Here is a 16,395-nt window from a genome sequence, read left to right as displayed (position 1 = left end):
GATGCTGCTCCCCAGGAGCCTCAAACAATTGCAGAGTCGTACGATCCTGAGTCCAGATGCATCTAATTATGAAGAGATAGTTCAATATGTACTAGAGGTTGTGAAAGTGTAGAAAAGGCCGGATCACCTGATAGATCTGTCTTCTGACCAAATTGTAAAACATTTTGAAATAAAAATAAAGGTACTAACATTCCTGTATTATTATCTATAGAAACTCACACCTAGAGGGCGCCCTACGGTTGCGTATTGTTCCCGTTAGATGGTACAGCAGTTTAATGGTAGACATCAGCTGTTGATGACAGTTCGCAAAAGAGATGTGTGTTAAACAAACGTTTACAAAGCGTAAATAATTAGAAAATCGGTTTGTTAGTTTTCCTCTAAAGCAATTTATATCAGTGTACATAAAAATATTTAAATCAAAACTGTGAGTTAAAGACTATAATAATGTCGAATATAACAGCAGCAGTAATCGCGAACCGCAACAAGAAACATTTTCTTGGTGTACCGGCTCCGCTTGGCTATGTCGCTGGTGTTGGCAGAGGGTAAGCTGATTTGAAAACAATCAATTCCTAACAATAATTTAATTTAATTCCTCTCTCTCTCTCTCTATTTTCAAAGTGCTACTGGTTTCACCACACGTTCTGACATTGGTCCTGCGCGCGATGCTAATGATGTTTCAGATGATCGACATGCACCACCGGCTGCAAAACGTAAAAAGAAAGAAGAAGAGGAGGAGGAAGATGAAGACTTGAACGATTCCAATTACGATGAATTTAGCGGCTATAGTGGTTCGTTGTTCTCAAAAGATCCGTACGACAAAGATGATGAAGAGGCCGATCAAATATACGACTCAATAGATAAACGGATGGACGAGAAGCGTAAAGAATATAGAGACCGACGTATGCGCGAAGATTTAGAGCGTTATCGTCAAGAAAGGTATGTAAACAACGTTTTTTTTTTTATTGAAATTTATATTTTTAATGTAAATTATTTTTTCAGGCCAAAAATTCAACAACAGTTTTCGGATTTGAAACGTTCTTTAGCTAATGTCACCGCTGAAGAGTGGTCAACAATACCCGAAGTGGGTGATAGTCGTAATCGCAAACAGCGCAATCCGCGTGCGGAAAAGTTTACGCCACTTCCGGATAGTGTGCTATCACGTAATCTCGGTGGTGAAGCACAGTCGACAATCGATCCCTCCTCAGGCTTAGCATCGATGGTACCTGGTGTAGCCACACCTGGTATGCTTACTCCAACGGGTGATTTAGATTTACGCAAGATCGGTCAGGCACGTAATACGTTAATGAATGTTAAGCTGTCACAAGTATCGGACTCTGTGACGGGTCAAACTGTTGTCGACCCCAAGGGTTACCTTACTGACTTGCAGAGTATGATACCAACATACGGTGGCGACATAAACGACATCAAGAAAGCACGTTTACTGCTGAAAAGCGTGCGCGAAACAAATCCCAATCATCCTCCCGCTTGGATAGCCTCGGCACGTTTGGAAGAAGTCACTGGTAAAGTGCAAATGGCCAGAAATCTGATTATGCGTGGCTGTGAAATTAATCCACAATCAGAAGATTTATGGTTAGAAGCAGCACGTTTGCAACCTCCAGATACCGCTAAAGCGGTAATTGCACAAGCTGCACGACACATTCCCACCTCTGTGCGAATTTGGATTAAAGCTGCCGATTTGGAAACGGAGACAAAAGCAAAAAGGCGCGTTTTTCGCAAAGCACTTGAACATATTCCCAACTCGGTACGTCTTTGGAAGGCCGCTGTGGAGTTGGAAAACCCCGATGATGCGCGTATTCTTTTGTCACGTGCTGTGGAATGTTGCAACACCAGCGTGGAGCTGTGGTTGGCCTTGGCACGTTTAGAAACCTACGAAAATGCCCGTAAAGTATTGAACAAAGCACGTGAAAATATACCGACCGATCGACAAATATGGACTACGGCCGCAAAACTTGAGGAAGCTAACGGTAATGTACACATGGTTGAGAAAATCATCGACCGTTCCTTGGCTTCGCTTTCCGCTAATGGCGTAGAGATCAACCGCGAACATTGGTTCCAGGAAGCCATTGAGTCGGAAAAGTCTGGCGCTGTGCACTGTTGCCAGGCCATCGTAAAAGCTGTTATTGGTATAGGCGTTGAGGAGGAGGATCGTAAGCAAACATGGATTGACGACGCTGAATTTGTAAGTATTAATAGTTATACAAACAACTTGGCGAGCTTAACCTTTTTTCTTATCTCTCTTAATAAACAGTGTGCGAAGGAAAATGCTTTCGAGTGTGCTCGCGCAGTCTACGCTCATGCGCTACAAGTGTTTCCTTCAAAGAAGAGTATTTGGTTGCGCGCTGCTTACTTCGAGAAGAATCATGGCACCCGCGAATCGCTGGAGGCTTTGCTTCAGCGCGCCGTGGCTCACTGTCCCAAGTCGGAGGTACTTTGGTTAATGGGTGCCAAATCAAAGTGGCTTGCTGGAGATGTACCAGCGGCACGCGGCATATTGTCTCTAGCTTTCCAAGCAAATCCGAATTCTGAAGACATTTGGTTGGCTGCTGTCAAATTGGAGTCGGAGAATGCGGAATACGAACGTGCACGACGTCTCTTGGCTAAGGCGCGGTCATCAGCACCGACTCCGCGTGTTATGATGAAATCTGCCCGCTTGGAATGGGCTCTAGATAATTTGGAGGATGCTCTGCGTTTACTTGATGAAGCCGTAAAGGTATTCCCCGACTTTCCGAAGCTATGGATGATGAAAGGACAAATCGAAGAACAACAAAATCATTTGGATGAAGCTGCGGAGACTTACAATCAAGGCATTAAGAAATGTCCCACATCGATACCACTTTGGGTTTTATCGGCTACACTAGAAGAACGAAAGGGCACGCTAACCAAAGCACGTTCCATATTAGAACGTGGCCGCTTACGTAACCCTAAGACTGCAGCGCTGTGGTTAGAAGCAATACGTATTGAACTTCGTGCCGGTCTCAATGAAATCGCAAGCACAATGATGGCCCGTGCTTTGCAGGAATGTCCAAATGCGGGAGAATTGTGGGCGGAGGCAATTTTCATGGAATCCAAGCCACAGCGAAAGACGAAGTCGGTCGATGCACTCAAAAAATGCGAACACGATCCACATGTGCTATTGGCTGTCTCAAAGTTGTTCTGGTCGGAACATAAATTTACAAAGTGCCGTGACTGGTTTAACCGCACGGTAAGTTATATAACCATTTTAGGTAATAATTTCAATATATATGTACATTTTTGTTCTCTTTTTTAAGGTTAAAATCGATCCCGATCTTGGTGATGCCTGGGCGTACTTCTACAAGTTTGAACTACTGCATGGCACGGAAGAGCAACAGAAAGAGGTGTTGGAGCGCTGCATAGCTGCAGAACCGAAACATGGTGAGGCCTGGTGCCGGGTTAGTAAACATATTAAGAATTGGTGCTTCAAGACACCAGAAGTGCTGAATGGCGTTGTCAAACAATTATCTATACCGGTGTAAATGCTCTCCCTTTTCAATATAGAGTATGCTAGAACTAGAACTACTATAATATACATTAAACGTTCACAATATAAATTTATTTTATTCGAGTTCTCAACGGTTTATTTAATCCGAAGTATTTTATTAAGAGTTTGTTATATTAAAATCGATTGGCCACTACATCCACTACAGCTTCACGCAAAGTCTTAAGCTTTTTAACTTTTTCGATTAATTTAGCTGCTTCTACACAGTTTTCGGGCATACGTGCGTGTTGCTCGAAGTTCCGCTTTGCCTCCCGCAAACGCTTATGCAGTTCTTTTGGTTCCAGCAATGTTCGGCCGGATAATTCGAAGTCATTGGACAGGGCAGCTGACAGTAGTGCAGCATTTTCTTTCGTAAACTTGAAATCGTAACCGGTACCCTGACGCTCATAGGGACAACGCAATAGTAGGGTGTGAGTTGGCTCATCTGCTGGTTTCATTAAATCGAATTCTTTATTCGCATCAAATTCTGTGTCGGTGGCGGGAAATTTTTTCAACTATTCAAATAAATATAATATAGGATATACTTTAAAAAGTTGGTGTTCTACTTACCAGCTGGCGCAATTGATGCGGTTGTTTGACCAATAAAAAATCGTCGCCTTCTTTAGGCAACCGATTAAAGCCAATCCGCCGATCGGCGGACATGCGTGTATACCCAGTGGGTGTCCGTTCGAATTCTGGATGTAAATCCAATAATTTCAACATTTGCTTTTGAATTGGCGTCAATTCGTAAGTATTGATATTCGGTAAAACTTTTAGTTGGAAATGATCACACAGTTGTTCTATGGTATATTCACTGAATTCTTCGGTGTTATATAAATTCGTTGCATGGAACTCGTTCCAGGTCTCCTCGCGCTCAACAAAAAGTAACCTACTATTCGTGGTTATGTACTGTATTAACGCTTTATCGATATCGTCAGTGTTTCCATTTATGTCGAATGATTTATTTATATCGCTTTCGGGCGAAACTTCACCGTGCAGATTACGCAGTTCCACATCCAGAGGATCCATTTCAATTCGCTCAAAGAAGAATCGTCTTCCTGTTTTAGAACGCGTCTAACTGCCGAAATCTGCAATGTCATCTGTAGTATTTCCTTCCATATTGGAGGTGCAGTGTCGTATTTTACCGGCAAATAAGTTCCGCCATCTCCGCTAAGCAGAGTTGCCAATTATAAAAATACTGCCCAAATTTTAAATATTTAAAATTTTTATTTATTTATAATACTTGAAATATTACACCATAAGTATAGAGAATATTTGTTAAATAAAGTGTACGAATTTAAAAATGAAACTATTTTTATTGATGCAAAATATTAATTAATAAAACTCGCCTTATTCCAGTATCAATGTTTACAATATATTTGTATTACAATCGATAACCCTATTTTCGAAAAGTATTTAAATAAGCCTAGTGACAGCTTAGTTGGCGGATTTTAGGGTAAAAATTAAGAAGCCAACAGCCAAATAACATAAATAATAATTAGTTCTAAGAAATTAAATAAAAACCAGTGTTTAAAATATTTTGCAAAAGATTGTGGTCCAACCGTATTGGCCGGGCTGGTAGTGGCATTTCACTCCGGTACGCTATCCCACTACTGCCTACCACGGGAACTCTTGGCTGCTGGTTTTCACCCCTGGCCCGGTTCATCCCTCCTTAGCCAACCTGAATRCCAAGGACTCCTCCATGGCACCCATATTGATGGCAAGCTTAGTGCGGACGTTCCGTCAACATGAACTGATCCACCACACAGGACTCCCGGCYTCAGACCATCCCACAACCCGACCTCACAGAAGCGTGATTACAGAAGATGCCAACCTTCCAGTCATCATAACGGCACTTTTATTGGCTACATATGCTGAATGAATGTCTGAAGCGCCTAGAGTACACGATAGGTGGCGCTCTGTAAAGCGATTGTACTTCCACGCAAAGCGATGATTAATATTTTATATATTACATTTTACACTAACAATTCACTTTTCTCAATATATGTCCTATATATAAATGAAATAAATTAAATGTTTAGGAATTTTTACTGGTTTAATACGTTGCAAGGTGCTCCGAAATTGTTTTGCGATATCTACCGTCAACTTCTACTAACAAAGAAGCTCTGCAGTGTTGTTCGTTTTAGTTTTTTACCCTGAATACACCTTTTTATTTTCGTAGATTTGTGTTTAATGCTACTGAATTAAGTGGCTCAAAGTTTCGTGGTTCGATTCCCAGTTCAGTTATGTTTAATTTTAGATTTCAAAAATAATATATTTTAATAACTTTATTATACATTTTATTTATTTTTTAATAAAAACAAATATCTACGGAAAACTTTAAAAATAATTTTAGCCACATCATATAAAAATTACCTAAGCTCGAGTCCCGAAGCGATATAAGACTATTTTTATTTATAAACTTTATTTCTTAAAATGTGGAAATAGTATAAATAGTTTTATTTATTTGACTTTAGTCACACGCAATAACAACTGCCTTGGGTGGCAGCGATAAGCTACTTCATACTCACGAGCTCTGCATATTAAGTGGGTAAGGTGTGGTAGATAAACGTAGGTAGAAGAAAAACAACAAAAATACAAGATGGTTATTTCGCTACTGGTTTTTCGACTGGAAGGTTGGCATCTTCTGTAATCACGCTTCTGTGAGGTCGGGTTGTGGGATGGTCTGAAGCCGGGAGTCCTGTGTGGTGGATCAGTTCATGTTGACGGAACGTCCGCACTAAGCTTGCCATCAATATGGGTGCCATGGAGGAGTCCTTGGYATTCAGGTTGGCTAAGGAGGGATGAACCGGGCCAGGGGTGAAAACCAGCAGCCAAGAGTTCCCGTGGTAGGCAGTAGTGGGATAGCGTACCGGAGTGAAATGCCACTACCAGCCCGGCCAATATGGTTGGACCACAATCTTTTTGCAATAATTTTTCTTGATTAATTTTATAAATGAAATAAGACAACAACGAAATATTAATCGACCGAATTAATAAAAATTTTAAAGTAAAAAATCGAATGATATAAAAAACATGAAAACTTAAATTTTTGGAAAATATTTTGAAAATCTTTTTGAAAATATTTATTGGTTTGAATTGAGAAAATAAATACGATAGAGATAATTGGTTTGAGAAGGATTTCTATAGACTACAGTTTTATAGGCCTATCGCAAATCGGTTAACAATGGTTAAATACAATATTGATATAGTACATGCCATAAGTAAAAAAAATATGTTGATGCATCAATCAAGTAAAAGTCACTTGGGGGGTTTGGGTAGCCAGAACTTTTAAGAATATTTCTTTTTTGTATTTTCTTAAAGCACAATGTTTTAAAAATATTCATAGAAAACACAATTTTCAAAATATTCGATAATCATCAAAGGGTTCTTGGGGCTCTGGAATATTCGAGAGATGGTAGCTAGCAGCTGTCGTAAGCGACCGGTTCAACGCGTTGAGAATTTGCTAACATATTTGTACTTTCGATTATACAGCTCTATAAATCACAAGAAATACAATTTGTTGCCCTTGATATGCTGAAAAAATTTTATATTTTCAAGTCCTCAGTTTCCAAATTGCTTCATGAAAGTCTTGAATTTGCTCTTATTTTTATGATTAATACACATATTTTCTTTTATCATTAAACGGCTTGTTAGCAATAAAATTTATTTTCCCAGTCATGACTAGGATTCCGCGCACTCTTTTCGAGCATATAAACATCTTTTGATCCACTCAAACTCCGCAACGAAAATATGCGAAAAATTTCGAATCTAAAAATCAAATCTGGAGATATGTTTTTGAAATTACAGTCCACGAAATGTGCTGCTTTACTCTATAAAAATCTCAGTTTCAGTTGAAAGTTACTATCCAGGTACTACTCAGATACAATAATGTCGCCAAATACCCAGACATCAGTAAAGTCTACCAATGAATGTGAATAAGAGGGTGAAGTGCCTACATCAAAATTATTTTCTCAGAATGAACTCAGTGAAACTCAGGAATAATAAAAAAATTTGTGAAATTTGTAGAACTTAATATGAAAGATTTGAAAAAAAGAAGGGTGGAATATTTGATACGGCAATTACAGAAAGATAAGGAAAGATGGAAAAGTTCAACAAAATTATGAAACAATTTTTGTAAAATAGGCTGATAAACTAAAAAATCTGAAGGAAAAGTTGCGTCAAATTTGCTAAGAGATCTGTTGGGTATTTGAGTTGTCATTTAAGTAAATGGCTACAACACAAAAAGTCGTATGAGATAAAAAAATTTTTACTATCATTTTCGCTTTTAGCAACCCAAAATTAGCAAGAAACAGCATCTAACTAACGGTTAATGCCAGCAAAACTAGTTAGGCTGTTCACGGTAAGGTGGTTATCGGGTTATGTGGTTATTAGATTAAAAGTAACCTCTATGATCCGTGAACATCCCATATTGTATGGTTATATGCTTATTTTTACACAAACAGCTGTTCATTGTTTACATTTTAAGTTCAATGAAATGCCTAAACAAAGTTTAAAAAGCAACATAATTGAAATTAAAATAAGTTCTGCTATTCAGGAAATGGACTTTATTGAAGGTATGTGCTTATTAAATAATCCGAATTTTAAGAGTTTAAAAGATTCTTTGTATAAAATTTGCAGACATCTTGCGCCCTGAACAGTGTCACAATGCAATTGTAAACAAAAAACAGCTGTTAATAGCAGAATTTCCAATTAGAAAATATAAATGGAAATGCCATTCGCCTAGTTTTATTTATTTTTTGTGCTGCCATTTAGTAAAACTCCAACGACTTTCTAACACTGGAAATAAACAAACAACCACATAATCTGTAAACAAGGGTCTGGGTTGGTCAAAGTTGGTTATTTTGTCATACCGCATTTTGTTGTTGTTTACTTAATCACATAACCACATAACCCGACAACCACCTTATCGTGAACAGCCTAAGTATTATTGTTCTGATTGAATCCACCTGCGCAACTTGAAAGTAAATTACTGAGATCTTCATAAAATGGCTTCTAAAACATTAAGAGGTAAGGGGAATAGCACTGGTCTACATTGCGTTTGTTGCCCTAGATATTAGATTGATATATATTTGTATCCACAGTATATGAAACTATCAATAATTTTGTAAGATTTGCTTTCGTTTATTTTAAATCTTTAATTAATTTTAACATGAAAAAAGTCTTGACTCAAAAGTACTACTAGACCCTGATGGATGCTTAGCACTCAGAATACTGTTCTGCGTTGTTCTGTGCTTCGGCTCATCTTAAAACATACAATCGACTGCTGTTTACTTTCAGAGCTATACGCGTAAATTATCTCTCACGATGCTATAGACACGTTTCGAAGCACTGCCATCGTATTTAGTTAACGTTTATTTCGGGGATTTGACAGAAGCCTTTTTGTTTTTTTTTAAGGATTGACAAATTGTGTGGAATCCCACGGTCACAATTTTTTTTGCCATCAAATGTACCCTAATATATATAAATAATATTTATATACGCACATATATATATTTATATCCTGAACAGGATACTACTGTGAGAAAAAGATAGTAATTTTATCTCAAAGTAATTTCCCTTGCCCCCATTCGCGTAGTTATTCACGTTTAATGTCTTCAATTGACTCCAAAAGGGTTTCCCCGGAAATTTGCAACAATCAAAATATGTATGTATATAAATTATGAGCGTGGCCCATTATAAATAATTGGGTTGTCGGATACTGAAGCCATAGATCACAATAGATATTTTTTGCACCAAGTACGAAAGTGGTGTTGTCAATTCTCTTGATGAAGTGAATCTGTCATATGGGTACTTCGATTTGAGGATGTTATACTTTTTTAGGCGCTTAGTGACGCTTTGATATTACGGTAATTTAAGAGTCAAGTTCTAAATATAAACAAAGAATAATCTACATACGAGTATTTATGTCGTTACTACTCACAGAGTTTGTCCGGAAAGTAATAGTACTTATGCGTCGTTGCAGCGTTGGTTAAGCCTGGTTGATCATATCATATCATTTTCGTTAGCTTGGCCCTCTACCGAATCCAGTCGGTGCGCGCACGCTCCGAAGTACAGTCGCGGCGTAAGAAAATCAATCCTATTTTTTCCCGGGCAAAACCCCGCAATTTCAGTTTATAATAATAAAGGAAGGGTTATGTTCAGGTGCAACCAAACATTTCATACCCTTGCAACTTGAGGCGATCAAAGCCGGCCAAATGCCTTAAGGTGTTGGTAATAGTAAAAAATGTAGCAAAAGGGTTCAACTTCATTGTTTGACTAAATCGTGAATAGATAGCAATCAAATTGGTATCTTATTAACTTATATTGAAAGTCATGTACCAACTAAGTTTTATCACTGTATTTTTTATGGCTTCAATGAAATTACGCTAAAACCATCCTTAAATGGTATGGGTTTAATTTAATTAAAATACCACAAAGCTGGCGCAGAAATAATTTGGAATTACTTATTTCCATTGAGATAATTTAAGCGCACTCAGATCGAATTTAAAATTGTCCGAAAAAATTGAAAATTGAAAAAAAAAAAAATCCGATTTCGCTCATATTATATATATTTTACAACTATATATGTATATATTTCTACCATATTCGGTCGATATTGATCAAATAGGTCATTAGTTATGGGCTTTCACCTAAATATTTAAAGGTTTCTTAGTTTGACCTCTGCTACTGTATATAAAGTCCTCTTGTACTATCTCAGATGTTAAATTTACTATCTCTGCATGGCAAGCTGTTATGTTACTTTTGTTCAGCATTGTTTGGCATTTTATCGTGGAAAGACTTAGGCCTGCACAACCATTTTACGAAAATTCAGTTTCTGTAAATAATGAGTTTCGCGTGCTTCTCACTCTCATTATTGGATAATATTCGACCGAATAGACCACATCCAGTATGCAGTGAAGAATCGATTCGGCCATGTTCGCAAAAACTCAGACTTGGCGCATTTTACGTCGAGATCTAAAATTGAACGCGTGAAAACACAGCTTGTGGAAGAACTGTCGACCTTCCCCAGCGACATCGCTTCGCTTATGGGCTCTTGAAAAGTTCCGAGGAGATCAAATGCTTTCGAGCCAAATTTTGCTCAGCGATGATGCCAATTTCTGGCTCAATAGGTATGTAAACATGCAAAATTGCCGCATTTGGGACGAAGAGCAACCTGAGGGGATTCAAGAACAGCTATTTTATTCCGAAAAAACGATTTTGTGTGGTTAGTGGGCCGGATAAAGTGGATCACCCTTTATTTATTGACATATCGACTTATTTTTAACAGACGGTTATATGGAGAATGGTGATATTTACAATTTCAGTAGGGGTATTTAATCATTAACTTAGAGCTTAGTTATGACACTTTATAACTTTTCGTTTAATGGCCATCTGTGGGCATGACAGTGAGACCACTGAGTTCATTTACGAACAAGTCGTCTCTTTGTTGCCAAGGAACTCGTGTGTCAGTTTCCACGGACGGACGGACAGACAGACAGTCACTCGGAATTCAGCTAGAGTCGGGATATCATTTATTTTGCCAGAGTATAAAAATTATAGGAGTATGAATTATATCTTATTTCTTCAGATATAAAAAATAGATGTGTAAGTATAGAATACCCCTACTAATTAAAACAGGGAAAACGAATTTATTTAACATCGTAAGATTTGTACTTTTCCAATAAATACACTTAATCTTCTTCGCATGTGCCAAAACTTGTGCAATAGTATAATAAATTACGACTGACCTAATGCACAAAATTACCACGGTACTCATCAGCAGTGTTGCTTTCCTTCCGTTGTTTCCTATTTCGATGTATTTTCTTCGCTAAATTCCACACATAATTAACGATCAATTCTAGAATGAAGCTAAAAGCACTCAGTAGTAATCCGAAACCGAAAATGCCCAAAGCGTAGCGACATTCAGTGATGCCGATCGAAACAAAACCACCCATGCCACCCTCACATTTCGGTTTCTGCGGAAACCATTTCAGCTCTTCACGGTTCATCAAGCCCACTTCACGTTGCCAACGCAACCTACATGCAATTTAAGAAGAAGAAGACATATATGATATGTGAACTAAAAGTGATGCACTCACTGCCTACGAAAGAGTTCCTTGTATGGGAAATTCTTTCGAGTTGGAACTGCAATCATCGGCAGCTGAAATGGCTCCAGCTCTTTGAGTCCACATTTTTCTGGCTCACTAAAGGTGTTGCTTATGATCTGATATCCGGCTTGCAATTCCACTTGGTAAGCGAAGAGGCCCGTCCGCATCTTCTTCATGCCTATTGCGGGGCGCATGAAAATATTTTCACCTTTCGGTGCAATCTTCTTATGATATAAATGATTGGTAACGGGATCGGTGGACTCCTAAAACCGCATAACCATTAGTTAAAAAAACATTTTAACACCTAAATCGCTTTCACTTACATTGAAGTATATTTTATTGTATTGTGTATCTTGTACACCAACCTCTAATGGGGACTGCGTTAAATCACTCAAAGTTTGTATGGCCTCCGAAGGACTCTGCAGCAACGCCACTATATTCGCCGAAAATGACGTATACAAGAAAAGTGTCGATACAAATGTCGTGAAAATGATGACGCGAGCGGAGCGATTGAGTAGGTTAGCGTAGAAACCCTGCTGACACATCGCACCCCAAACGAAGACCACACAATCCAATATATCCATCTCGTGCAAATGTGGCGAATATACTAACTCCACTATGAATATACATATAGTGAAGATCATAAGCAGTAGTATGGCAATCCAGACATCACTGGCAAAGGGCATGGCAAAGATGTTGGCCACGGCCGACAGTGGTGGTTGGCGAAACATTATGCCAGCGCGTATCCGATATGTTTCAGCAACAAAATCCACTATGGCGATGCGATCGAGGCGCATGAAAATGGCCATTTGTGCGAAGTCCAGTTCGTAACGTTGAAAGCGTCCCATTAGTCCATCGAACGAGCCATTTGGTTTATGCCAGCCATAGTTGTCCACTTGATGCGTGTTGAAGCTTTCAGAAAATAAAATAATAGAAACATACATTTTGTTTTTTTCAAATAGTAGGACATCTTGCAAAGTATTTTCAATACACGGCGGCAGGCCTTAAAGAGTGTACACAGTCTTTACGCTACGTACATAGCTATTTATAGTAAGTGAAGGGAAGAAGAATTGTCATAAATCCACTGCTACGAAGTAACTATTTTTTAAATAGGCACATTTCATATGAATAGCGGGTTGAAGTGGAACTATGGTAGACTATAAGGGATAAGAATTCAAGAAAAGGTATTAGAAATGTTGAGTGGTAAAGTGGATTCGATGGAATTTAGAACTTGCGTGTAGGAAGATGAGATGTCAGAACAGTATCTTTCTGAATGATCAGCCTTAAGCTGGTTGAGACGGCATATTTGCACGGTTTTCAAAGTTCAAACTTAAAAAATAATGGGCAACTGGGAGGAAGAAATGTATTTACTACATCCATTGTGTTCCTGGATAAATTGTACTTGGTAACCGCTGCCTACGGCCTACAAGCTCGCTCGCCTCCCTTCCTCAACCAGCCAACTAACCAGCAACAAATGATATAATTTAAGAGTCTGCATGTGGGCCCCCGGTGGGGTTTCCGCAGCACTAATTCAACCTAACCTCCCAGTTTACCACGGAATGGATTCGATTTTTGTAACAATTTTGAGTGAAAATTTGTTGTGAAAAACTCAATCGTCTCCAGTATAACTTATACCTCAACTATTGATTGGAAGAATTGTAAGAACTTACCGTAAATTTAATTTGTTCGCCAACTCAAGGGTCAGCCTATTATTTACTTTTGAAATAGTGTCGATATGCCGTAGCGACAAATCCTCGATATTCGTAAACAAATCAGGAAAGGCGATCACAAGTCCCGTCTTGAAAGTGATACCTTCCAAATTTTGACGATAAGAAATAGCCGAACCGAATTTACCTAGCGCTTGCAACATATCCTCTGCGTCCCGCAATTCCCGACCACCCACCAAGGTGCGTCGTAAAGGCTTGTCTGCGGCTACCTTATACACATCCACCAATGTGAAAAATTGCACGCCCGGCTGCCACAACATGACACGCACCTCGCCATCCGGCGGCAGAAATATGTCCTCATCGTCGAGCAGTGAAATATGCGTCGGCTCATCGGTGAAAAGCAACCAAAAGCGATTTGTGGTGAAATAGTTGTGTTCGGCTGCAGCGGCCCAGCGTAGCGCATTCAGTGAACAGGCGCTGGCGAATTCCAACAGCAGTATACCTGATTTATAGGTGAGTGCTGGCAGCTGCAGACGCAATGGGCGACGCGTGTTGTTATCGCTACGGAATGTGCGCGGTGGACCGAACGTGGCACGGCTCAATGCAGGTGCGGCGCTTGTTGAATCAGCCGTTGAGGTGTGTGTCGTGTTGAATGGCTCGGCTTCGGCTTGCGCTTGCACCGCACTGCGATGGCTTTCGTTGTCATTATCGTAGTCTTGGCCATTGAATACGCGTGTGGAAAAGCCATGGGCGATAAATTGGCGCAGTAGCGATTTCAATTTATGATGCTTTTCGCTGGTGCCTGCGATGAGAGGAGAATTAAAAGGCGCAGTTGGTTTATGTTGTTGAAAATATTGGTCATTTAATTTTATATTTTTTGCTGCCGAATTTATAGCTTCTACTATTGGTTTATGGGAGGATTACCGCACCCCTCCATTTTACCTTCCGCTCCATTATTGCATCATATTACTTCCTTACCTACATCCTGCGGACAGACAATCAACATTATGTTGTGGACACCATGCCAACGAAAATATTCCATGAAAATTTGCGCATCGTAACCTCCCCTAGTTGGCTCTTTCGGTGTTGAGTTGCCTAGTTGTTCGGCACCTGCGAAGCCGCTTGGCCCAGCGCCGCTTGAATTGGCCACCAGAAATATGTGGCAAATTAGTAGAATGAAGTGTAGAGTCATAGCTTGTAATTTTTTTGCTTAAGCCTTTTATTTTTCCTCCTTTCTCAAAACCGTGTTCTGCTGCATGCTACGGTTGTGCCGTAAATTGCCGCCAAGCTGAGCGTTCGATATCTTTTATAGCACTGTCCGTTTACTCATCCTCATGGAGGAGAGTTTTTGCTATAAAGTGGGGTAGTTAATATCTTTATTCGTATTTCGAAGCGCAATTGCGGACTTATTAGTCCAATTATAAAATAATGAAAAAATAGATGTATTGAGTTGCAGAGTCGCACGTCCCCTTAAATTGCAGCAATTTTGTGGAAAATTGCTGTTGCTCTTCAATTTATAATGTGCGTAGTAAAAACAAACACGTGACGAACTTAAAGGAATGGTATTTTCCGAATAAAGCAATATGTATATCGGCTCTTCTTTTCGGAAACGTTACTATCTTAAAGTGATGAGAGTCAAGAAGGGATTTTTTACCGTCTTTCTTTTGAACGAAAACTATGAATGCTAAAATTTTTTTAAGATTTAGAGTGAGTTGAGTTGAATTTGAGAGTTTAGTTCATGATGAAACTTACTTCACCATTCAATTAAAATTTGCCACAGAAAGATTTTTGAAATATAGAATAGCCTCACACAAAGCCGACCACTTCTCAGCGACCAAACGTATATTTGTTGCATAGTATCAGACTGCACTTTTCCGACAGAAAGCCACTATTATTTAATCTATAGATCTTGTAGTTAAACATAACCTTCACAATGTATAGAGATATAGAATTTTAAGTTAAGTGGTTTGCTAAGCTCCATACACGCCATATACATAAGCACCGAAGACGCAGTCGACGTACGGAAGATATCAATATTATGTTTGTTCGCACGAGACCACAATCGGTAACAATTAATCTAAACTATCAGATAAACAATAATTGCAAACTGTGACTCCATTCGATACTTAGAGCCTTGGGTAGGGCATCTCAATGTTTTCGCCTGGTGAAAGAACTATGATGGCTGTGTTAAAAACTATCTGAAACATTGCAAACATTATAACAACGATTTTGACGAAGCTCAAGGTGTACACGAAGACTGCAGCGATTCGTTTCAGTGTCATTCGCAGCAACTCGGTCTGACGTATGAAATGACTTTGCGTCGAGGTCTTAAATTGAATGTGTACAAAATACAGCTTGTGCAAGAATTGAAGCCCTTTGACCTTACTAGGGTAAAAAATACAAAACAAAAAAAAAAAAAAAAAAAAAAAAAAATTTTGTGGCATGGGTTCATATCTATTCAAAGATGAATCCATTGGTGACCGTTATCGCGCCATGATAACCGACATTTGATGCCTGATATTGAAGCTCGTGACCTCGATGACAGTTTGTTTCAACAAGACTGTGCCACTCAAGGGATTGGCAATCCAAGTTGGCCGCAGCCAACATTTGAGAGAGTTAATATTCAATACATCAACGACATCCGTCGTTAAACTTGAAGTTTGTGTGATTTTTCTTTAAAAAAGTAGGGAACCTCAAAATGGATCACCTTTTTTTAGCGAGAAATTCTGGCTTGAAAAATAAGTTTGCTATACACTAGACGCTCGGAAATTAGAACCACTTTGTTTTTGTGGTACTTCTAATTTCCGAATTTTCTAATTTCTGGCCGATTTTTTTTTAACGCAAATAACAAAACTAACAGTTAAGCCACTTCTAAAAAATATATAAAAACATTTTTTAAAATTTCTTTTCTTATTTTATTTAAAAACATAACAATTCAGAAATTAATTAAAAATTCAGGATAAGGGCTCAGTTCAAAATTAATTTTTGTTTGTCATAAGTTAATCAGTAATATTTGCTTGTTTTTTGGTTTCTTTAAATCCGATATAACAATATCGTTACGGAGAGCCAAAAGATTGGCCATGTGCTTACTGGAAGACAA

General features: G+C 38.8%; 3 protein-coding genes across 3 annotated transcripts; 1 reads left to right on the top strand and 2 right to left on the bottom strand.

Moving 5' to 3' along the window:
• Nucleotides 1-317: 317 nt before the first annotated feature.
• On the top strand, nucleotides 318-3,633 carry LOC108977918 (pre-mRNA-processing factor 6). The gene is made up of 5 exons (XM_018947906.1): nucleotides 318-542; nucleotides 619-936; nucleotides 1,000-2,200; nucleotides 2,270-3,223; nucleotides 3,291-3,633. Exons 1-5 carry the CDS (start codon nucleotides 445-447, stop codon nucleotides 3,513-3,515), a joined length of 2,796 nt encoding a protein of 931 aa, XP_018803451.1. The 5' UTR covers nucleotides 318-444; the 3' UTR covers nucleotides 3,516-3,633.
• On the bottom strand, nucleotides 3,555-4,713 carry LOC108977919. The gene is made up of 2 exons (XM_018947907.1): nucleotides 4,088-4,713; nucleotides 3,555-4,032 (listed from the first exon to the last, which is right to left on the bottom strand). Exons 1-2 carry the CDS (start codon nucleotides 4,544-4,546, stop codon nucleotides 3,655-3,657), a joined length of 837 nt encoding a protein of 278 aa, XP_018803452.1. The 5' UTR covers nucleotides 4,547-4,713; the 3' UTR covers nucleotides 3,555-3,654.
• Nucleotides 4,714-11,268: 6,555 nt separating this feature from the next.
• On the bottom strand, nucleotides 11,269-14,487 carry LOC108977898. The gene is made up of 5 exons (XM_018947866.1): nucleotides 14,274-14,487; nucleotides 13,299-14,097; nucleotides 11,952-12,540; nucleotides 11,620-11,891; nucleotides 11,269-11,557 (listed from the first exon to the last, which is right to left on the bottom strand). The coding sequence occupies exons 1-5, from the start codon at nucleotides 14,485-14,487 to the stop codon at nucleotides 11,269-11,271; spliced, it is 2,163 nt and encodes a 720-aa protein (XP_018803411.1).
• Nucleotides 14,488-16,395: the final 1,908 nt, after the last annotated feature.

The sequence above is a fragment of the Bactrocera latifrons genome, unplaced genomic scaffold, assembly GCF_001853355.1.
Source record: "Bactrocera latifrons isolate USDA-ARS-PBARC rearing strain unplaced genomic scaffold, ASM185335v1 scaffold_97, whole genome shotgun sequence".
In the NCBI taxonomy this organism is placed as follows: Eukaryota; Metazoa; Arthropoda; class Insecta; order Diptera; family Tephritidae; genus Bactrocera; species Bactrocera latifrons.
This window is presented reverse-complemented; position numbering and strand designations above follow the sequence as displayed.